The sequence below is a fragment of the Barbus barbus genome (genome assembly GCF_936440315.1).
Source record: "Barbus barbus genome assembly, chromosome: 38".
Taxonomy (NCBI): domain Eukaryota; kingdom Metazoa; phylum Chordata; class Actinopteri; order Cypriniformes; family Cyprinidae; genus Barbus; species Barbus barbus.
The window spans coordinates 2228876-2254332 of NC_136716.1; the positions used below are offsets into that span (position 1 = coordinate 2228876).

The 25457-nt window shown below is 36.2% G+C and overlaps 1 protein-coding gene across 3 annotated transcripts; it reads left to right on the forward strand.

Annotated features, from left to right (window-relative positions):
• Positions 1-19435: 19435 nt before the first annotated feature.
• LOC306857942 (protein Tob1-like) lies at positions 19436-23276 on the forward strand. Of its 3 annotated transcripts, none has more exons than XM_079398231.1 (2): positions 19436-19666; positions 21176-23276. In XM_079398231.1, the coding sequence occupies exon 2, from the start codon at positions 21284-21286 to the stop codon at positions 22271-22273; it is 990 nt and encodes a 329-aa protein (XP_079254357.1). In that variant the 5' UTR covers positions 19436-19666; positions 21176-21283; the 3' UTR covers positions 22274-23276. The 3 variants fall into 3 exon arrangements, with proteins under 3 accessions (XP_079254357.1, XP_079254358.1, XP_079254359.1); XM_079398232.1 differs by having other exon boundaries at positions 19480-19666; positions 21112-23274; XM_079398233.1 differs by lacking the exon at positions 19436-19666 and adding an exon at positions 20006-20108 and having other exon boundaries at positions 21112-23266.
• The last annotated feature ends 2181 nt before the right edge of the window (positions 23277-25457 follow it).

The window sequence follows — 25457 nt, forward strand, 5'->3', positions numbered from 1 at the left end:
CTCGGCTCCAAGAAGGAATTAATGGCAGTCTGTGAAATGATTGAGCTCAGGACAAGGCTCGTGTTAAACACGCTTCTGCTTTGTGACCAATTAATGTTCTCGTGACTCAGAACACGCTTCTATCCGTCATGCATCAGAAACGCTCACCTTTACCTGCAGCTTCACACTGTGTCGTGACAGTAAAATCTATCTTTCTATCCAAACACTTCTATGTAAATGCAGCGTAACCCATAATTCTTCCCTCGGGTCCGGTTGCGTAAGCTCTCGCTCTTTCCCACACACGTTCACACACCTTTTAAACAGGATCGTTCCAGCAGAAGTTAAAGCCAAATTCAGATGGCATTAACTTTAAAAGCATTTGCTTTCTCTAATATTACAGATGATGAAAACAGTGACAGACGGAGAGTAGGCTTTAAAGCTTTGTGATTTTTCATTCTCTCCCTCTGTTTTTCTTTCTCTCCTTTTATTATTTATTTATGCATTTGTTAGGAAACAACATGCATATTATGGCAGAACAAACAGTAATTATAACCTGCTTTAACGGTAAAATTATTAATGTTCTGTCATCACTACTCTCTGCACAAAAAAAAAAAAAACAAATTCCAGTAGGCAATCTAAACATTCTTAAATCAAGATATATTAGCTTTATTATAAAATGTGATTTTATTTTATTTATTGTTTTTGGAAAATGTAGCATATTGAAGTGAGTTGTTTAAAAAAATATGCCAGTGGTTTAAGAAAAATAAATTAGTTTTTCCTATGAATTATGTTGATTTTTCTGACCCCATTGTCAGATATTTTGTCTTGTTTTAAACTTATTTTCCAGAAAGCTAGACAAGTCATTTTGTTTCTTAAAAAATGTATCTCGATTTAAAAATGTTTAGATATTTGTACTGGAAAACAAGACAAAAATACTGAGTAATAATATTATTTTTTGTGTCTTTCAAACCTCAAAAGCACTTTATAAATATAATAATATTTTGAATTACGTTTTATTAATTCTTTATTAATATTAATATTTATTTTAAATATGTTTACATTTTAATTTTAGTTAACGTTTTAGTAATTTTGTTTTAGTAAATTTGTAGTAACTTAAAATACTGTTTTTTATGTGAATATATTGTAAAATGTAATTTATTTCTGAGATCAAAGCTGAATTTTCAGTCTTCAGTGTCACATGATCCTTCAGAAATCATTCTAATATGCTAATTTGCAGCTCAAGAAATATTTCTGGTTATTATCAATGTTGAATACAGTCGTGCTGCCCAATATTTTTGTGGAGCATAATTACTCAAAAAAAAAAAGACCACGAGTGCATGGAAAATTTAGTCTTTTTTCATGGCCTAAATAAGTTGAACATATTGCTTATTCATGGTATTCTCAGTTATTTTATATGTAAATATCAACTTTGTCTCAGGTGTTTATCCTAAAATAGGAAAAGAAACACAAGACAAATCATGAGTACAGACCTATAAAGTATAGATGCTGTAGCTCAGAATTGGTCTTGGAGGAATTTTGATGACAGATCTCTGGCTTTTGATCAAAGACTTTGGTATCTTGGCAAATCGGAGCACAGTTTGAGACCTTGCTGAGAAAATGATGTGCAGAAACAGAGAGATGTGTCTGCTCTCTGTTCAGCCTCATTTGAGGGACTGAACTGAAACCTAAAATATATCTCAATATTCTCACTATCACAACACTTTTTTTCAAAGGAAGAGCACAAAGGTCTGACACATGCGCAAATGAAGGTCTCCGGGTCAGACCTCTGCATTCATGCATTACCTCATCGCCATTGATTTTTCCTTGTTGCTGTTCCTCTGAGCCATATTGATATTGCTCATATTGTTACTCTCTTGGAGATTATATTGCTTTCAAAAACAATAATTCCTGCGAGTGGACAGGCGATGTTTTGAACCAGTGTGATGAATCAATTTCAATTATCTTGCATGCAATAAATAACACTCTAAATGTTAGGCTCAAATATTTAACAATTTAGCCCGAGGATATTTTCCATCAGTGCACTAATTTGAAATTCAAACACGCTGACACTGAAGAGCAATGCATTTGCTGAAACAGACTGAATCAGAGCATAAATGGACTGAAAAAAAGCCTTGTGCAAATCACAATAGGTCTGTTTGCAAATGCACCATTTATTATGCAAATCGAAATCTGAGCTCAACTGTATTTGTGTCTTGTTTTCCAGTAAAAAAATAAAATCTAATTTTTTTTTGTTTTTGTCGTGCTCTTAAGTTAAGATACATTAACTTGAGATAAAAAATCACTTAATTATATATATATATATATATATAAAGAAAGATATATAAAGAAACTTCTCAAGTTATTGTATCTTGATACCCCACCAGTAGAGTCAGAAAAATCATTTCCCAGTTGATTTTTCCGAACCCATTGGCAGATATTTGTGCTCATTTTAAGCTAAAAGTCACCCCATTTTGATAATTTTTTTCAGAAAACAAAAAGTCAGTTTGCTTATGTCTTAATTTAACAATGTTCAGATATTTGTCCTTTAAACTAAGGCAATTTTAATCATTTGGAGTGATTTTATTCCACTCCAGGTCAAACATATTCAGCAACAAAGGGCTGCTAGTGAATCTTTATGCAATTGGTCACATCCTCAGGAGGTCTTATGATGTAACTTAAGAGATGGCCGGCTCTAAATTGCATTCTGCTGATCCTAAGTCTTCAGCTGGCTGTTCGGCTATAAAAAGAGCTTGTTTGTGCCGTGGGGTGAGACGCACCAACCCCCACCGCCCAAACACACAGGGCCACCTCATCTGTTATCCTCCCCAGCCCTGAGCTCACGGCCCGTGCAAACACCAGCCCAGCGTCGTGAATTAAGCAGTAAACAACCTTGGCTCTCGCATGAAATGGATCAAATGTTGAGGTCGTGTCGAGAGTGTTTATTGGGTCTTGCGTGTTGGTCGGTCATATGAGAGGTGCTATTTTCCCCGTGTCTGTCCACACACACTCACACACATACACGCCTCCTAATGGACACACTCTAGTTTAACCGTATCCTGTTTTGGTGAGCAGCAGCGATAGTATCAGTTCTCATATGACTGCGAGTCCAATGAGAGTCTTGACCCGGTGAGATCATGGCAAAATAAATTGTGATTGTTAAAGGAACAGTTCAGCCAAAAATGAAAATCCTGTCAACGTTTACACATCTGTTTCATTTGCACCCTCGTGTCATTCCAGACACTTTTATTCAGTTAAACACTGGAGAATATAATGAAAGTGAATGGGGACTGGAATTGTCAACCGTGCAAAACACCATTAACCCAGGTAACAAATTTAGGTTATAAAAAGGTTGTGGGAATATTATTTTGAAACGTTTCTAAAATGCTGAAATGTCCAGTTTTCTTGTGGGGATCAGAATGTTTTTTTAAAGGGTACAAAAATATTTCTTACAATATTCTACTAACTTTATTTTTACCTAAAATGCTCTTGTTGTAAATATAACGTTATTTAAAAGTTACAAAATAGTTTCTTAAAGGTTTCTCAATGTTATGAGAGCGTATATTAATAAAGTTATGGGAACATTCCATAAACAGTGCTTTAAGAACATTTTGTCCTAACATTTATAAAACTTTTAAGAAACATTACTGAAGTTTGTGAGAAGCAGGCTATATGAATGCACCTCAGGCTCACTGGAAAAACGTGCCTGTGGTGGCATTTCGACAAATTATATTCCTTTGCTTCTTGCCCATTTTGCAACACTTTTAAAGTGAAATGTCCATTGAGTGGCACTAAAAGCGGACTCCATTTTATCTGAAACTGACAGCATTTTATTACACTGGTTGTTGTTCATATAACGACAGTATCGAAATGAAATGTGCTAAAAGGTTAATGCTGTATCGCATTAAAAAATAATGTAACTAAATCTGATCCTAAAGGTAAATGATAGTGTTAACAAAAGCAAACGTGAGATAAAATACACATTTGCTGAAGCAACCATGTCCTTTTATATTGCTTCTAGTCTTTGAGCTCTTTCATCATGACTCGTGTTTCACAGGAGCGCTTCACATCACAAGTGCAATGCTGTACCAGGTGTGCTAACGAGCAAGTTTACTACATCGGAAAACATCAAAATATGGAGCTGGTTATGAGGTGCAAACATCAAAATGTGTTAGCTTACATATTATGCACTATGATAAAAGTGTTTTGAGATCATAACATAATATTGTGCAAGGAACCACCTAAAAATAATCAATAAACTGCCCTTGTAATCATAATCTGTATGAAAAGAAATAAGGTTGCTGGTATTTTACTGCCACTCGTGTTCACTTCAGCTGGAAACTGCAGTGAATTGGATATAAATGTACATTTTCTAAGTCTTGCAAAATTGAGGCACGTTTTACTGTTGATCCTGAGTCGTAGGAATCGAATACTATATTAAATGTCTGCTGAAGTAATACAGTTGCTTTGTATGAAAAACATATGGAAATGCAAAGGGATAGTTCACCCAAAAAGTGAAAATTCTGTCATCATTTGTGCCAGAATCTGATTGCTTATTCATTTTCATATATTGAGAAATCTGCCGATGACACGAAATGTCCAAAAATACAATTCAAGCTCACCAGAAAAAAACAACAACTGGGAGCAAGACTTGTCAGCTGTGAATTTTTCACCTTCGTTCTTAGTCATCACCGACTCTCTCTGGCTATTTCCATATTCATCGAGTTCATTTGTATGGCTCATCTCACCAAATTTCCACAGCAAACAAAATAGCCTTTCAAAGAGTCCTCTGAATGTCTGGTTACGTTGAGAGCTCCTGCTCGGCATGAAATATTGAGAAGTGAACCTCGGGAGCATTGAAAGGAGGGAGCGAGATCTCGTTCCTCTTGCACCTTAGCAGCTGTCTAAAGAACAAATGAGATTCAAAACACCTTCAGCATTTCTGCATGATGGACTTATAATCACACTAACAAACATGAAGGTAGTCAACTTAATTATGCCGCCTTCTAAGAGAGCTTTTTTGGCTAAATTCCAAGAAAGCTTTACATGTATCTGTCAAGGACAAAACAAACCTGGGATGCATTGCGAAAGTGACGTGACGTGGCCAAGTATGGTTACCCATACTCGGAATTTGTTCTTTGCAATTAACTCATCCAAAGTGCACACACAAGGAGCATGCTGCGGCGCCCGGGGAGCAGTTGGGGGTTCGGTGCTTTGCTCAAGGGCACCTCAGTCGTGGTATTGAAGGTGGAAGAGAGCGCTGGACATTCACTCCCCCCACCTACAATCCCTGCCGGACCTGAGACTTGAACTCGTCGCAACCTTTAGGTTACGAGTCCGACTCTCTAACCATTAGGCCACGACTTCCCCACAATGTGTTCAGTGAAAATAAATAAAAAATAGAAAATTAGGTAATCAATGCGTGTGTGTATAACTTTTTAAATAATTAAAATTAAATAAATTATTACATAAAAATAAAAATAAAGTTATTGACTATATAACACACACACACACACACACACATATATATATATATATATATATATATATATGTCAAGTCAAGTCACTATTATTTGTATAGTGCTCTTAACAATGCAAATTGTGTCAAAGCAGCTTTACATCGGCTTGATATAGAGCTGGGTGGCTTTATATCAGCTTTACAGTATTTAGACGGGGAAATAGTTTGTCGAAATAGTGTCATTCTCCTCTGGCCAGACAAAATCAGCAGTTTAAATCTAGGCTAAAGCAGAATGAGATCTGGTTCCTGTGGTCTTGTCCCGATGGCCGTCTTGGAGACAGGGTCTTCACTGGGGATCAGTCTCTGGGGCTCATCTAGGTGTCCTGGTCTCCGCTGACGTTCAGGGCTGTATATATATATATTAAAGCTATCACCGTGTGTGTGTGTGTGTGTGTGTGTGTGTGTGTGTGTAAATATACAATTTCTTCTGCTCACCGGCTTATTTAATCAAAAATACAGTAAAAACAGTAATATTGTGAAATATAATTGCAATTACAATTCTTATTATCAGTGTTAAAAACATGTGCTGCTTCATATTTTTGTGGAAATTGGGATATACTGCCATTTGAAAGTTTGGGGTCAGTAAGATTTGACTTTTATTCATAAAGGTTGCATTAAATTGATCAAAAGTGACAATAGAGACATTTAAAATGTTGCAAAAGATTTCTACGTCAAGCAAATGCTGTTCTTTTGAACTTTCTATTCATCTGTGAATCCTAAAAAATAAAATTTAACACGGTTTTCACAAAAGTGTCGGGCAGCACAATTGTTTTCAACATTGATAATAATCAGAAATGTTTGTTGAGCAGCAAATTAGCATATTAGAATGATTTCTGAAGATCATGTGACTCTGAAGACTGGAGTAATAGAAAACAGATGTTTTTAATTGTAGTAATATGTCATAATTTGTACAATATTTTCTGCCAAATACTGTAAATGCCGCCTTGGTGAGCAGAACAGACTTTATTTAAAAAATATATAGGCCTTATGAGGTTCCCCTTACAGAAAAACCACATGAACTAAACTTGTGAAAATCACATGTGACATGGAACATTTTCATGGTGTAAATGTGTGAAACCCGTGTGTTCACATGTGGTTTTTCTGTAAGGGTCTGTTTCATTTAGGATGCTGCCTGTAAACATGCGTGACATTAAGTAAGAACACTGTCATGTTTCTGTCCAGTAAGGCAGTGGCATGAAGCGCTGTTATTCCGCGTCTGTGAGCAGCGCAGCAGCAGACGGTGAGTTCGCGGAGAGCCGGTGTCCGCGGAGGAAGCGCAGGTGACCCGCCGCGATGCCAAGCTGCTCTGAGCGGGGGCTTTGCTTTTCCTCCCCCGGAACGGTCATCTGTGCCTGCGGAGAGCAGGTTTGGCCCTGGATCCGCACCAACGCCGCACAAGAAACAGCGCGTTCGCTCTGAGCACATTTCTACAAGATAATACCCGCTGTAATGTTGTGTCTGCACTCAGACCGAGGTCATTTGCATCATAACAGGACGCCCGTGGCAAGATTGCAGATGGCATCTCATTTAAAAGAACACGATGAGATTTGTAAACGTTTCGTTGCACGAGCGTACCTGACCCCGGATGTCCTTACAGTGGAGTTGCATGCGTGTGTTTGTACTGCAGCGAGGCTAGAACCTCATCCAGCAGCGGCTCTCAATAATGCATGATTAATTAGCGGACTCTGAACTAGGGCGAAGCTAAAAGAGAGACTGGAAACGGGAGAAGCACGGCGTCCCGAAGGGGAAAATGCGCACGCATGCACACGCACAATGCAAATACTGCTACGTCGGCTGTTTTTGGACTGTTTGTCTGGGAAATCGTGACTCTGTGTGTGCAGCGACCAGCACAAAGAAAGTGATCAATCAAGTTATATGTGAGCTGAAAAGCTTGCTGTGACTGTCACGCTCACACACATATAGGCTATATGAGTTTCTCTCACACTGGTTCACCTAAAGCAGAGGGCTTCACACTGGGGTCCATGGGCTGCTAGGGGGCAGATTAAAATAAATAAATAAATATTTTATTTAATACTTTTATTTTTCGTTTCTAAAAAAAAAAATACAAATCAAACTAAAATATTTTTTCATAAATATTTTAAATATTAAATACAAATATTTGTTTTTTGTTATTTACATTTATTAAAATAAAAATACGTTTTAAATACTTTAATAAACAAGTATTTTCACTTTCATTCAATATTTGTATTTTTCTATTTTTTAAATATATAAAAATGTAAATAGCTTAATTGCTAAGACTACCTAGAAAATAATAATAATTGTGACGTTTATTATGTGATGAAACACAAGCTACTCGATTGAAAGAAATATTTTAGAGAAAAAAGCATATCTATCTGTCTATCTGTCTGTCTATCTATCTGTCTGTCTATCTATCTGTCTGTCTATCTGTCTGTCTGTTCATCCAGAGAATTTTTCTTAGCATAAATGGTTATACATGAAAATGTATAACTGCCTTTGAGTTTTAGTGAGAGGTCCCATGCAAAGGCATCATCATATTTGGGGGTCTGTGGCATCAAACTTTTGAAAACCCCCAGTCTAAAACACTTGATGAATCCATCGTTATTTGCATTTGGCTATAAACAGCTACCAAAAGCTCTCAAATCATTTGCCAAGCACAGCATGTCAGTGTCTGGAGGATGAAGGACATTTGAGAATGTTATTACTTTTGAATAGAGAATTACTCATGCATGCTTTGTTTTGACCCTTGCGTTCGGTTTCTGAGCTTTAGAGACGATTACTGTAGAATATAGCAGAATTTTAATTTGTCATTCATAGAGGACATATTTCGGCTTTCCCCCTCACTTAATGTACATTGTTTTAAGCAATTCATATCACTGCACATTGTGCTATATTACTTTTCCATAAATAAAAGAAAATCTAACAAACTATCCAACACTACTGCAACTGATTTGAACCCTGTAAAGCCTGATATATATATATATATATATATATATATATATATATATATATATATATATATATACATACATACACACACACACACACACACACACACACACACGTCAGCTTTTATGGCTCATATAGTCTGATATAGTGAGACTATGAAGGGAAAAAACAGCTCAGTTTTATTCAGAGACTCAAACTGACCAAAAATATGCCATTCATTGCAGATGCTGATATTTGATGAAAGTCTGATGTTTGTAATGTAAATCAATGAGATCTTTATAGCAGATACTTACATAAAATTATATAAATATCATTCGTCACTCTATATCTCCAATAATATGTCTCAGTAAGATGAGATTGAAATGATCCAAACATATAATGCAATGCAATGCTGATTGAGAGATGAAGAAATAAACGCTCCTCAGAAGATGTGAGATGTTCTGGAGGTTTGTGAAGATCATTCCTCCGCTGAGGAACACTGAAAGTAAAGCTTCTGGAAACAAACGTTCCTCAGAAGATCCTGATGATCAGATTTGAGACTCTTTCTAAAAAACGACTGATGGAGAATCAAGTAAAGCTGAGCTGCTTCAGTCCAGTAAGTGCTCATCTGGAAATATGATTTAAGCTATTCTTACGTTTACTTAATAGTAAAGATTTGACATAGAAAAGATACGTGAAGCAGCAGCTGAAGCTGGACATTTGTACAATTACACTAAAAGAAAAGATCAATCAGAGACAGAAAGCATGTAGTAGATTGTGTGCGACAGCTTTAACAGGCCTCTTACTGTCTCATAATCATTTAATCATTTAATACACTGAGATAATGGAGAATCCTTTCATGTACAAGAAGAGCATGCAGACGGGTTTTGTGAATCTGGCCAGAGACGTGGTCAGACATCGTCCCATTGTTTGTTTTCCTCTTCTTTCGGGAGAGATTAAATATTCATATTCTCGCGTTCGCTGCTCGACATAAGAGCTGTTTTCAAACAGATGGGCTTATATAGTCAACTGACATGTGTTTCTCTGAAACGCTGGCAACACTCTCGCTTTCTCCGTTTCACACACATTCACATAGAGTTTCTGCTAAATACTCCTATTTTTAGCGTCGAAACAAAGTCTTTTTTGGACACGCCAACCTCTTCGGATGCCTGAAGAATATTCAGCGATGAGAAGAAGAGAAGTCAGTCTATATGTGTGCACAGGCCCTGTTTACTTTGGACTAAACCTAAACACAGGCTTCCCATGAAGAACCCAGCGTCTGAGGAGAAGGAAAGGCTTTAGTGATTCCTTCAATCTGTGGATTGGGTGATGAATGGCTTTTCACACCGGCTCTGAAGCAGTTAGCACGGCCGCGCGACATTCTGAGCTTAGCTCATCTCTACAGACAACAGCCTCTTCAGATCAGATTTCAGAGATGTGCTTATGATTTCATTGCGAGGGCCTACATTCAACATGCATGTATCTGAAGCCCCAGTGTGGAGCTTTTGGCTCATTTTAGGATCATTGAAGGGACAGTTCACCCAACAATGATCATTCTGTGATCATATCATGCCATTCCAAACCTGGAAGATATTTTGAAAGATACTTTAAAAACTGTTTTGTCCTCAAAGTCAGTGAGGCCTGGACTGGACACTGGACTTTAATTGAATTGAAAAAAAAAAATTTTGCTGCAAGTGACAAAAGTGTTTTTAATACTTAAATCCTAATTTTCACACTCATTTTCTTCTGACAGAAAAAGTACAAATATTAGTTTTTGTGTGTGTGTTTAATTTGACTTAATTTCTACATTTTTATTTTATATTATATTTTAATACACTGAAAAAATGGTGAAACGATATTCACTCAGAAATTGCTAGTAGACTACATTTCACAAAGAAATGGCAAGCAGCAATTAAATATGAATTAAACATTGAATTAAACATTTGAAACTTTTAAACGTTGAATTTCTTTCATTTAAACACAGTAAAAAAATTGAAATAATATTTCCTGTAAAACACTTTTATTTTATTTACATCTTCAAAACGGTGAATTAGTATTTAGTATCTTTGAGATACTAGTTTTTTTAATGTTTAGAATTTTATTGCATTTTATTTATATTTTCTGCTTTTATGCTAATTTTAGTTAATGTTTTAGTAATTTTGTTGCTTTTTAATTATTATTATTATTGTTTTGTTTTAGATATGTCTGTATTTTAATAAATGTTAATTTAGTTTTAGTTATTTTACACCCGGTTAAACTTAACGAAAATTAGAAATGCTGCCTTGGCAACTTGCTCAAATACAATAAGTTTAATTTTTTTATACATTTTATTTCAGTTAATTATTTCATTTCAAGTGAAAATTCTTATTTTTTTAATGGTTTTCATTTTAGTTTTAATTAACTTTTTATCATCCTGCTTTGAAATTTTTTTTTACAGTGTAAGGGGAAAAAGGTAGAAAAATGGATAATGTCCTGGCAAAAAATTACAAGTACATATTATTTTAATTTTACACATACAGTGGGGAAAAAATTATTTGATCCCCTGCTGGTTTTGTATGTTTGCCCACTGACTAATAAATGATCAGTCTATAATTTTAATGGTATATTTATTTGACAGAATAACAACAAAAAAATCCAGAAAAAAAAAAGTTATAAATTCAAATAAGTATTTGACCCCTTCGCAAAACATGACTTGGTACTTGGTGGCAAAACCCTTGTTGGCAATCACGGAGGTCAGATGTTTCTTGTAGTTGGCCACCAGGTTTGCACACATCTCAGGAGGGATTTTGTCCCGCTCCTCTTTGCAGATCCTCTTCAAGTCATTAAGGTTTTGAGGCTAACGTTTGGCAACTCGAACCTTCAGCTCCCTCCACAGATTTTAATGTGCTTGTTCTTGAGCCACTCCTTTGTTGCCTTGGCCGTGTGTTTTGGGTCATTGTCATGCTGGAATACCCATCCATGACCCATTTTCAATGCCCTGGCATAAAGCTAATTCTGATTCTGATTAAGTTGATGCCAAAGAGCTGGATTTTGGATGGAGACAGGTCTGTATATGTGCTTTCTTGAGCAGGGGGACCTTGCGGGCGCTGCAGGATTTCAGTCCTCCACGGCGAAGTGCGTTACCAATTGTTTTCTTGGTGACTATGGTCCCAGCTGCCTTGAGGTCATTGACAAGATCCTCCCGTGTAGTTCTGGGCTGATTCCTCACCGTTGTCATGATCTTTGGAACTCCACGAGGTGAGATCTTGCATGGAGCCCCAGACCGAGGGAGACTGACAGTTATTGTGTTTCTTCCATTTGCGAATAATCACACCAACTGTTGTCACCTTCTCACCAAGCTGCTTGGCGATGGTCTTGTAGCCCAATCCAGCCTTGTGTAGGTCTACAATCTTGTCCCTGACATCCTTGGACAGCTCTTTGGTCTTGGCCGTGGTGGAGAGATTGGGATCTGATTGATTGATTGCTTCTGTGGACAGGTGTCTTTTATACAGGTAACAAGCTGAGACTCAAATACTTATTTCACTCATTAAAATGCAAATCAATTTATAACTTTTTTGAAATGCGTTTTTCTGTTGTTTTTTTTGTTATGCTGTCTCTCACTGTTCAAATAAACCTACCATTAAAATTATAGACTGATCATTTCTTTGTCAGTGGGCAAACGTACAAAATCAGCAAATAATTTTCCCCCACTGTATTTCAAACCTTAATGTTTTTTTACAGTTGTTTTACTTGTATATTGCTAGTGTTTATAGCAAAAACTACTAAAACAATCTATATGGAAAAATCCTTTGTATTAACATAGTACATTGGATCCTTTTTTATAGACTTTTCTTAGAGTTTAGATGTAATCCACCAAGGGTTAAAACTGAATCTAAGAATTAAAAAGAACCCAAGATTTAGTGTAAAATGTAATCGTTAAGCTTTAGAAAGACAACAGAAGGAGAAAAAGACTAGAAGGTCAGTGTAGCGGTTTCTGGTCTAGACCGCTTCAGTCCCCCTGAGAGAGCTGAAATAACAACTTATAAAGACGGGCTGCGACAAAAGAAGCTGTAATTGAATTTGAGGACAAAAACAAAAAGGGCAAGATGATGTGCTCCTGAAACAGCCTTTACATTTCATAAATCTCACTGACATTTTCCTCAGTGAAGAGGCTGTAATTAGACTGTCCACCTCGAGTGCAAGCACGCTTAAAACCAGAAGAAGAAAGAAACACTTCCATCAGGAAACAGCCATCAGAGAGTCACAGACACTAATGGAGCTGAGATTCCCGAGGAGCAAAACTCACAAAATATACAGATTCATGAGGATTTGGTTCGTTTGAGATTTTAAAAGGTTCAGGTCAGCATATTGGTTTTAGTTTGCATCTGCTGACATGAATCAGTTTGATCTAAAAAAAAAAAATGTGGGACTAAAATCAAATTCAAACCTGAACAGAAATCTTTAGGATGAAAAAAATAAAAGAAACATTCTGAAAATGTTTTCCATTTAAGACTAATAGACAGTTTTTCACTCCATATGTTCTTTGGATCTCAAATCATGGAGAACATGAGCATCAGGTTTCACGAACTAAATACTAAAACATTATGAAATACATGAGAATTTATCCAACTTTTCACTCAATTGTTATGCTGATAATAATGGTCATAAGAAAAATATATTAAATTAAAAATAAGTTGTAAATAATACAGATTATTGGAGATTTCACAAGAAAATACTACTTCTTTCTACTTCAGAACTTCACATTTGATTTGATGTGTTACACTGAAAAAAAAACTGGTGTAGAAACAGTTTTGTTTCAGAAATGGCTAGTAATTTACACAAAAAATAAATAAAGAATCAACAAATGATGCATTGACTGAAACATACAGATTTAAGCAGAAAGGCTATAATAGTATTGTCTTGTAAATTTAGTATTGTTATTGTTAATGTATTGTCATTTTTATATTTTTTGTTTTAAATATATCTATATATTTAGTTATTTTAGTACATCAAGTTAAACCAAATGAGAAATGTTTCCTTGTTAACTATCTGAAATAAAATATACTGTTTTTTATTTTATTTTAATTAACATTTAATTTATTTCAAGTATTTTTTATAGTGCTGTCAAACGATTAATCGCATCCAAAATAAAAATAGTTTATATATGTATATATACTGTGTATTTTTATTATGTATATATAAATACAAACACATGCATGTATATATTTAAGAAAAATTTTATGTTTATATATTAAATATATTTGTATTTAATATAATATAAATTTAATTTAATATAAAAATATAAGAATATAAATATATAAATGTATATACATGTAAAAATATATTCTGGATGTGTGTGTATTTATATATACATAATAATACTATATATAAAAAATATAAATATACATATAAATATACATAATATACATAATAAATATGCACAATACACATACATATATTATGTAAACAAAAACTTTTATTTTGGATGCGATTAATCATTTGACAGCACTAATGTTTTATGGATTTAGTTTGTTTTGATGATCTATAATAACCTTACCTCAATTGTATTACTTTATTTATTTATTTATAACAGTGTAGGTAAAAATTAGAGAAGAAAATACTATTTCTATCTACTTCAAAATGTCACTGTTACACTGAAGAATCGGCAAGTAATGCACTGAATAAAATAAGATATTTTGAAGTAGAAAGGCTGAAATTATATTTTCTTGTACTCCAATGATCTTTGCTTTATTTACAACCTGGAAAAATCTTTTTTTTACCATGTACCTGTTGTTTCTTTGTATTATTAGTGAAATTTACTCGCAATTTTGAAGTGATTTTTTTGCACAGACCTTAAAATGCTTCTCTTATGGCATCACGAAAACTTTACCTTGTTCTGTGAGGCTGTGAAACTCCTTCTGAATGCTTTACTTTCAGAACAATGTTGTTGGTTTTGGGAGGATCCAGATCTGAGGACTCCACCACATCTCAACATCCAGAGAAGACTTCACTCCATCCTGGAGGTTCTTGTTAAGGCTCTGCTTGGTGTTTGTTAGATAACCGGGGTCATTCTTCTGCAGGACGTTAGGCTCTTATCACTAACTAAACTGTTGGCGGGGCATGATATGAGCTCATGTGGACTCGCCCTGAGAGACAGGAGCGACCGGCCGGTCAGACCACACTGACCGCATTACCATCCAGATATATAACCTGTCAACATCAGCTCACAACAAAACACATTATTATATTATCATAACTGACTGTACTGGGATGGAGGAAACGCTGTGCTGGACTCATGAGTGACGATGAAGTGGGACACACTATGCTTCTGTAACGATGGGCCAACAAGTACTTTATTTTTCTGACCTCACTGGCACAAGTTCACAGCTATAGCTGAAATAAAATAAGCGTATTTTTATTTCAGTTAGCATTTCTTTTATTTAAAGCAACAATGATGTTATATTGTGCAAACAATAGAGCGTCGAAAGCATTTGTTCTCCTCCTTCCTCTCTCTTCTGTCATCTGTCAGTGAATCCAGCTCATTACACCTGCAGTGTGTTTAGATTTACATGAGAATAAAAAGATGGAAATGTAGATTTGAGTGCTTTAGGAGGCATTCAGTCACTAATAAACATTGAGTCGGACCGCCAAACTTCCCTTCTTTCTGATCATTGGCAGCTATAATGTGTTGCATAGTCAAGTGTAAAGCTGTTTCTGATCACTAACTGAGAGCAGAGCAGCTGATCTGCTAGAGCTGCAACACAGATGTAAATATTATAGCGTCTGTATGATTTGTACGGTGGTGTTCAGGCCTTTGGCAGGAGCCTGTGACTTCAGTAAAGCTCCTCATTAAACAACTACTGAATGTGAAAGGGACTTTGAAATATGAAGGTAATGATAATAAAAAAAAACGAGATATTATTCCATCCGGCATTGTTTCAAAACAAGTTTTTTTGTATTATTATTTTTTGCTTATTTTATACTGTTTTCCTTCCAGTACAAGATTACTGGAGATGCAAAATGACTTGAGATACTACAGTAAGTCTTGTTTTCCAAATGAAAATAAATAAATAGTTCGTTTTTGCTTACAAAAACAAAAACAAAACATCTGACAATGGTATAAGAAAAATCATATTAATTCAAAAGGAAAACAATATTATTTTTCTTGCCCCCTGGCAATGTTTTTTTTTTCTTATTTTAAAAACAAAAAACTTAATTTTGATTCATTTATCAGAAAACGAGACTTACAAGACTTATGACTTTTGCTAAATGTGTCTTGATTTAAGAATGTTTAGATATTTGTACTGGAAAACAAGACAGATTGTTTATTTATTTATTTTTTTGCTGTGTAGCACATTTAAATACACACAACAATACAGCTTGTAGTATATAGATCATAAATAAATAAATAGTGCAATTAAAAGTTTTAGGGTCAGTAATTTTTTTTAAAGAAATTAATACCTTTATTAATCAAGAATAAATGTTTTTCCCTATTCATCAAATAATCCTGAAAAATAAAATGTATCACATTTTTCACAAAAATATTAAGCAGCACAACTGTTTTCAACATTGATAATAATCAGAAATGTTTCCTGAGCAGCAAATCAGTATATTATTATGATTTCTGAAGATCATGTGACACTGAAGACTGGAGTAATGCTGAAAATACAGCTTTGATCACAGGAATAAATTACAGTTTAACAGAGATTCACATAGAAACAGTTATTTTAAATTGCAATAATATTTCTTAATTTTTTACTGTATTTTTGATCAAATAAATGCAGCCTTGGTGAACAGAAGATACGTCTTTCAAAAACATGAAATCTTACCAACCCCAAACCTTAGAAGTGTGTGTATAAAGCTATAAGACATGGACTAAAATCTACAAAAAGTCTTATTTTGATTAAACTGAAAGCACGTGTGCCGTATATCTCATTGCTAACAGTGTTGTGTTGTTGATGCTCTCATCACTTCATGTAAACGGCCTGTTCCACCTCCACTGGCGGAGCTCCAGCGTGTGAGTCAGTGAATGCTGGAAACGCTTCATTCACACCCCTGCAGAGGAGCAATCTGGGATCTCGTACCCTTCTCTACCTGTTCAGCCGTCTAACAGCATCTCAAACTCACGGCGTTCCTTATATCTCACTGCATCAGCGACAGAAGCATAACAGATGGAATGAGCAGGAATGCAAACATGGCTGGAATGTAGAGCGGCCGCTACGAACTCCTGAAATAACCTTAAGAAAGAGCAGGGTGTGATCAGTGTTGACTTCAAGTGTATGTCATGAGCAGGGAGGAGCCGCCGTTTGTTTTATCTGGGTATATTTGTTGTTGCTATGCTACAGCTTCTACGTCATATTTATGTAAGGAACAGTAAAGAAAACGTTTCACTTTCACGTCATCCATCAAAACTAAATCCAAAATCTTTCAGAAAATAAAAATGTAAATGTATAGGTCAAGTTTTGTAAAAAGGATAGTTCACCCGAAATAATCATTCTGTCATCATTTATTCACTCTCATGTTGTATGACTTTCTTTCTGCTCTGGAACATAAAAGAAAATATTTGTTAACCAAACAGTTTCGGTGCCCATTGAACAGAAACATTTCTCTAAATACCTCCTTTTGTGTTTCGCAGAAGAAAGAAAGTCATACTGCAAATAAAAATAAAAAAATAAAAATAATAATAATATATATATATAAATATTTATTTATTTTTTGAAGACTTGATCAATTTAATCAATCTTGAGATGCACAATGACACAAGATATTTTGTGTCCTGCAGAAAACTAGGTGAGTTTTTGCTTAAAACAAGAATAAATATTCCCTTATAATATTTTTATGACCACATTTTTATTTTTATGTTTATTTCTATTTCCCTGGCTGACATTTTTGGCAAAAACAATCTTAATTTTAACGATGTCTTGTCTATACCTTGAAAAGATTAGGTACTCATTAAGAGGATCGGGAAAACAATTCTTTAAGACGTGGCAACCTTTCATTGATTATGCTGACAATTTTAAATAATACCCTTTCATTGATTTGAATTTATATTTTGTTTTTTTTTGTATTTTATCTATTTATTTCCCTCTTTTCCCAGATGTAGACATTTATATGCATGCACTGATTTTTTTCTTTTTTTTTTACAATTACTATCATCATTATTATTATTTATTTATTTATTTATCTTTAAACCTGTAATTCCTTTTTGAATTATTGGACAGCATGAGAGTTACTCTGAGGTTGGTTGGGAGATTGTTAAACTAAAAAAATATTCAAACCAAAAACACACTTAATTTTAATAAATCTGTCAGAAAATCATAAATATTTTGTGTCATTTAGAAAATTTAACGAGCATAAACACTTAAGAATTTTAGCTTTTCAAGTAAATTATTAAAAAATCTTGATTTGAAAAATGCTTAAATATTTGGATTGGAAAACAAGACTAAAATACTAAGTAATATAATTTTTTTAGTGCACAGAACAATAATAGGATGAGTAAATGATCATAGTATTATCACCAATTGCTTTATATAACATTCAGCTTCTAATAAACTATAGCACACAGATTTAGATGATTGATATTGGATAATGGAAAGCTCATTTGAATTACGAAACGGGGTTTTACAGCCTCACATATATGCTGAATGACAGTGTTTGGCTTCCTAGGCGTCATAAAAGCATTGAGTGTTTTTAATTCCACAACAACCTTAGAGACAGGCCGTCAGGTCACATTTCACTAACCACCTAATCAGCAGTCAATAGAACCAAAAAAGGTAATAAGCAGGCGGCTGATTGGCCGCGTCGCTCCTCCCTCCTCCCACGCTGGCTTTTTCTGAACTTTGAACGTTCACAATATCCCTGCTAAGCAAATGAGCTTATCCTGACCGCCGAGTTTAGCATTCTGCAGTCATTAGCATGTTCCTTGGTGTCATTAGGCCAATAAGAAAACGTTGCTTAGACAAACACCAGAGTAAGAGAATAGATGCTAAAATACACAATTTGGGATTGCATTAATTTCTGTTTAAGCCCAGAGTGCAACTCTCTTATAAAACAGAAGCATCATGGTGTTGTTTTGTGAGCCTGGAGTCATTTCCCAAATGTAGACAGAACTGGAGTGTATGATATTCCTCTGCAATCCTCACCCATATGGAACAAAGTTTATTGTGTACACAAAGCCTATATTTGGATGGGCTTATAACAATTCATGACGCCAAAAACCTTAAACCTCTTGCACATGGGAGCTTGGTTTACCCAGCAAATGAAATCTGAGACGTGTAAGGCATCAACATACTGATACTATACACGGTTGTATTGTGTTACTATATATGTAGCACAGATGTATAGGCTAATTGGGTTTTGATTTACACTCAGCCATAGACTATGCTTTAATATAGAGCTTGTTTTTTGCAAGTTATTTGACTATTTTTGCATTATATGCATGTCGTTTAAAAAGCAATGCATAGTGCATAACTTGAAAAGTCACAAGGTAAACCTACAGAAATGAGTGTACTAGTGTATTTGCATAGATGATGATGACGAAAGCACGGCCAGCCAATAGAGTGCCAGGATCAAAACACACAAGGGCAGATCACACCTCAGTGGACAAATGACCAAAGTCACTCCGCTCTGCGCTTTATGTGTTTATTTACAAATTTTTATGAATCCAAAAGATCCATTATTCAGAGGGTTTTATAAGGTTTATATATAAATATCGTATTATACGCTGCAGCGCTATATCAGATTTAGCGATAAACTATAAACATCGCGAGGTGTCTCGATAAATCAAATACACAAAGGAGCCAGTGTATTATTATTATTATTATTATGTTTAGATCGCCTACGTATGGGAGGAAGGCACATAACTAGAAACGCCAGCCATAAATGTACTAAACGCTTATTGGTCGAGGGGCGGGTCTTTTTGGTTATCGGCGTAGCTCTGAGCCAATCAGCACGGAGAATTCGGAGGCAAATACATGACGAAAGCGCGTTTGTCCAATCGTAAGCGACGTTTGGGTTTTGACCTCTGAAAACCGCATCACCGCCCCCGTCATGTCCGTGGCGGAGGAGCGCTATAAAGGAGTTCCAGTCAGGAGTTTAAAGGGCAGAGTTGTAAAAACTCCCAGGCAGTGGGGAGTCGGAGCCTGACGATAGACTCCAAACAATACCACAATTCTCAAAAGAAAAACAGCTAATATTGATGCAACCTAACTGGAATAATCTTTTCGATAACTGTTAGCTAGGAACCGAAGCGGAAGCCACCAGGAGACAAAAACACGGTCGTTTAATGTAAGTATCTGGCATTGAACAGTCGCAATGTGTCAAACTGAGGCGTTTGTTGTGGGTTAAGCAAACGTATATGTATATATATATCGTTGCATCTCAATGGCATTGCGTCAAAATGCTTGTTTACTCCAAAAATGTTGTATTTTTATGTGGACCACGAAAAGAGGCGTCAATGACAGCCATTCGCTTCATACAAAATACCTCGAAAGTCAACAGTGACCGAAGCTGTCAGTAACGTTAGTCTAAAATATTCATTTTGCGCTCCTCGAAAAGAAGGCAAGAGCAACGAAGGCAAACATCCGAGTGAATTTCTATTTGAGTGCGCTATCTCTTTAAGAAGCCGATTAATTCCGATTCTATTGCCTGCTTGAATGAAGACCTGGCTGTTCTTGATAAATGATCGGTTTTCGCATTAATTCGAGGCTCTCTAAAACCGTGCAGTCATGTGAGTCTCTCTCTGTTTTCAGTGTGTAAATGTTGTCTTCTGTTAGAATCCTAAAACATGTACAGCGTCGAAGTTCATGTATGTGAAACCCGTCATTTATTTGTCTGGAGGCTCGGCGCTATGTGCTGTATATTTCCAGAGCTCGTCTGTTTACAGAAGACGTCCAGAATGTTCCCGATCCATCTTCATCATAACAATGGCCGTGTCTCAATATCTGCGTTCGATGCTCACTAGTAGCCGAACAGCTGAACAGACGCACTACTTTACGTCTTTCGCTCGCTCTACGTGACCAAATATCGAAGCTCTATCAAATATTTAGCGTTATATTTGGTGTATATTTGGTCAAGGCTACACACCCCGAGCGGAGCGTCACGCTATTGGTCGCGACCGATCTGTTGCGCAATGTGTGTCGCATTGTGTTCGCATGTCCTATATTAACATAAAGGCGTTTTTACCAACAGTTGACGGAATAAAGCAGGGAAGAGAATCCTTATGTAATCTCCCTCGAATCCTGTAGATGCACGGTGCATTTAAACCGACTTGAGCACGCATTCAGGCCTTTTATTGAGCTGTGTTTGTTTACATGGGTGACCCTGGACCACAAAACCAGTCATAAGGGCCTTTTTTTTAAAAAAAAATAGATAATTATACATTATCTGCTTTGCTTTCCATTGATGCATGGTTTGAATATGACATTTGGCAGAGATCCAACTATTTGAAAATCTGGAATCTGTGGGTAAAAAAAAAAACAAAATATTGAGAAATTCGCCTTTGAAGTTGTCCAGATGAAGCTCTTAGCCATGCATATTACAAATCAAAAATTAAGTTGATATTTATGATAGAAAATTTACATCTTTGTGGAACAAGATTTTTACATAGTATCCCACTGATTTTTGGCGTAAAAGAAAAATCTATAATTTTGACCCATACAGTGTATTGTTGGCTATTGCCATAAATATACCCGTGCAACTTATGACTTTTTATTTATTTTTTTATGCTGCAGGGTCTCATTTGTAGGCTGATTAGTCACATTCATCTCAATACTTTGCCTCTCTTCCCCCTTCAAGGAGCACGAGAAGATTTTCCTGCGGAGCGTTTCTCGTCCACCAGCACTTCTGAGTCCCCACTGATCACTACTGCCTTGGAGGTTTCTGCAGCACTCAACGAAAGCAGCTATGCAGCTTGAAATCCAAGTAGCGCTGAACTTCATCATTTCATACCTGTACAACAAACTCCCGCGGCGGCGAGTCAACATCTTTGGCGAGGAGCTGGAGAGGCAGCTGAAGAAGAAATATGAAGGACACTGGTACCCCGACAAGCCATACAAAGGATCCGGGTTTAGGTGCATCCACGTGGGAGAGAAGGTGGATCCGGTCGTGGAGGAAGCAGCCAAAGAAAGCGGGCTGGACATCGAGGACGTCCGCAATAATTTGCCTCAGGACCTCAGCGTTTGGATCGACCCTTTCGAAGTGTCCTATCAGATCGGGGAGAAGGGAGCGGTTAAGGTGCTATACGTGGACGATAGCGGCGAGAACGGCTCCGAGCTGGACAAGGAGATCAGAAACAGTTTTAACCCGGAGGCTCAGGTCTTCATGCCAATCAGCGACCCGGTGGGCGTCTCATCCGAGTCCAGCTCGCCGTCGCCACCGCCATTTGGCCAGTCGGCGGCCGTCAGCCCGTCCTTCATGCCGCGCTCCACCCAGCCTTTAACCTTCACCACCGCCTCGTTCGCTGCAACCAAGTTCGGCTCCACCAAGATGAAGAACAGCGGCCGAAACAGCAGCAAAGTCGCACGCAGCTCTCCCACCAACCTGGGTCTGAATGTCAACAGCCTCCTCAAGCAGAAAGCCATCTCCGGCTCCATGCATTCGCTCTACAGTTTCGGCCTGGGAGCTTCGCCTCCGCAGCAGCAGAAGGCATCTGCGCTCTCGCCCAACGCCAAGGAGTTTGTGTTCCCCAACCTGCAAGGCCAAGGGAGCTCCGGAGGCACGACGTTCCCGAGCGAAAACCCGCTTAGCCTCAGTCCTCTGCAGTACAGCAATGCCTTCGACGTGTTCGCGGCCTACGGGAGCATCAATGACAAGTCTCTCATGGATGGCTTAAACTTCAGTCTCAACAACATGCAGTATTCAAACCAGCAATTCCAGCCGGTCATGGCTAACTAATGATTGTTGGCAAAAGGAAAACGAAAGGCGAAGACGCACAACTGTGGATGTGGAAACCAAGATCCCTATTAGTCACTGATAAGCGCATGTGCCCAAGGGTGTTCGTTTCACTTTATTTTTTTATTTTTTTTTAACCCTTCGATCTCTCTCTCTTCCCCCTTGAGTTTGTACTAAAGCTTGTGTTATATACACACACACACACACACGTCCACGGCCAAGCTCGGTCAATACGCGTCATTTCTTTTCCTTTTTTGCCAATAAAGCAAAAAATGAATTTTTTACTAGCCTTTTGGAAGAAAACTACTCTAAAACATTGGGAAAAAAAAGAAACCGAAGCTTCAAGTTCTGGCCTCTTACAGTATTTTAAAGTTGGTAGGACTTGGCTGATTTTTAAGAAATTGGCTCTAATGCATATATATCTGGGGTTACGTGGTCTTTTTTCTAATTGTATAATTTAATTGAGTACAGAGTTTGTAAAATATCAGAGTATATATATTGTTTCTACAACATGGTATTGCATTTATATCTTTTTACTACTCCAGTGATCTGTGATGGCTGCAGAAGCTTTATGTTATAATATATTTTGTTTTTCTTTTTTTAAATTGTTAAATTCATCTTTAAAAACTAGATCAAATTCTAAAGATTGTGTACAGAATATTCCTTAGTGTTGGAATTTCAGTGTAGGAATATTTGCTTTTTTGAAACAAAAAGAGTTGTATTTTCTGTTAAGAGTTCAACAGATTTTTGCTATATTATGGACAATGTAATCGTATATATTAATTTTGTACCTACATTGTGCAATACTTGATAAAAAAAAAAAAAAGTGGTATAACAAAGTATTTTGAGTCAGTGTCTTACATGTCAAGAGGGACTGAAATAGTTTATTAAGTTTGTATTAAAATGCTTGAAATATATGCTTGTATTTTATTTTTGTTTTCTTTTTTTATTTGACCTTTGCACCCTGGCCTTTTTCAATAAAAGAAAATTTAGGCAAGAATAAACCAATGGCGTTCCTTTTTCTTCCATGTTACGAAATAAGCATTGTTCATGAAATATTTAATAGTCTTGTTCAATTTGGAGGATCTTACCTCACTACCTCCACATGCCTAAATAAAGATTTTCAAAGAGAATATGATTCTGATGCAAAATGATCGCCAAATCTAAAACACAAAATGGCTTCTAATGAGGAAGAACATGTAAGTTACTCAAAAACGGACATTTTTCCTTGTTCTTGAATGTTTGTAGCAGATTAACGAGGACAAGAGCAAATGATGAGCCAATATGTGTCCATGCAGAATCTTGTTTGACCTGCTCGTAGATAAATGCATGCATTAAGAGACTGAACTTGATTCCTGTCTGAAAGCAGCTGAATGTTGTGCTAAAGAAAGTCAAACATTGCATTGCAAAATGAAAATGAAGTCTGTGAATGTGTGCTTTCTGTAAGGTGCGGCGCAGGTGACCTTTAAAAGACTAATAAGAGCTTTGGCTGATTCACCACCTCTCATTCATTTCTGTGTCTGTTATAACTATAACTAATGATCAGGTGACATTTCCTCATGGCTTTCAGGTGATAAACTCTTCAAGATCGGAAGTGTAAACCATTTTGGAGCATGTTGGTCTCAAATGCGGTGAAGGTTGAAAAATCACTTGTGTTTGCTCTCATTGCATTGCATTTCAGCTCCTGCTGTGAGAGGCTTATTGCTATAGTGCAGAGCAACAATTAAGCTTCAAATGGCCACTTTGTTTTCGCAGCTGAAGTGCAAAGCCTCTGTGAGAGCGAGCGTTTTGAGATTACACTGGTCATGGCATTCACAATGTGCGCTTGTTTATTTTTAATACTGCAGTTTGAGACTTTGCTGATGCCAGCGTGGACACAGATAGAGCACCATCTGCTTATCTCGAGTATGTTTTGGCAGTGGGAATTATTTTGGTAGTAATTTAAGCATATCACATGAGAAAAACCAGGTTATTCGACGTCGATAATGTGTTTTGGTTGTATGCACTAGGCCTGGTTCAGCAGTCATGGACAAACACCAACTATATTTTCATTACAGCAACCTGATAAGTGTTTGCTATTGTCTGGAGTGACTCCAAACATGTATATATTAAGGGCATAAAAGAAAATAAATTATGCATATTAAAATAGAAAGTCCACGTGATTTACAGTATAATACCCATATGGCAAAAATATACATTTTCAAATATTTTTTTAAATATATATTTCAAATGACAAACACAAAAAATATTTACTAAAATAAATTCCCAAATATATTTACATAAATATATTTTCTACTAATGTATTGTTGGCCATTTGTTTTGTATATTTTAAAAAATATATTTCAAAAACACATTTAAGATATATTTTGCCCTCCATATATTTCAACCAAGAAAATACATTCGGAAAAAAATATATATATTCGACAATATTAAATCATTGTAAATTGGCTATAGGCTACTGTCAAATTGGAAATATATTTTGGTATATGTAGTTTGAAACTAAATATATTTTCAATTTCAAAAAATATTTTATTGAGCTTAACTGCTTATAAATATATTTAGCATATATTTAAAATATATTTTGGCCAGAAAATATGTCATATGGGACGAGGCACAATGCAGGCGATATTGAAAGCATTTCCTGAGCATCAGGATTTATTTCAGGTAGAATGTTTTAAGCATAAACCTATATGTAATATTACACAAAATATTTTAGATTGAGATTCCAGCTCCTTCTGATCCATCGCCAGTGTCCATAAAAGGGAAATATACTATAGTAAAGTGCAAGCATTCCAGTGTGTTTTGGAAAAATGTGTTTTGGTAATCGGACAAACCTTGGTCAGTATCATTTTGAAGGCAGTGCCAAGTCACTTTACCACAACAGGATCTTTCCCAGCGTGCTGTAGATCGTTCAGAGACACACTGTACCCTATGAAAGCACTCCATCAAGGTCAGTAACAGGTCAGTATCTGAACACAGTCAGATCATAATACCTCAGGCAGGACTGTAGGGAATAAATGCGCTTTTACATCAGCCGCAGTACACTGCCCACTGCAGACATGCAAACGGGTTGAGCTGCATGTGAACTGCATTGGCATGTTAATATTACTCAGTCAGTGTGTTTTTCTGTAGTTTTTAGGTGGAGTTTTGCTCTTATGTGTGTGAAGTTCAACACCCTCTGTAAAAA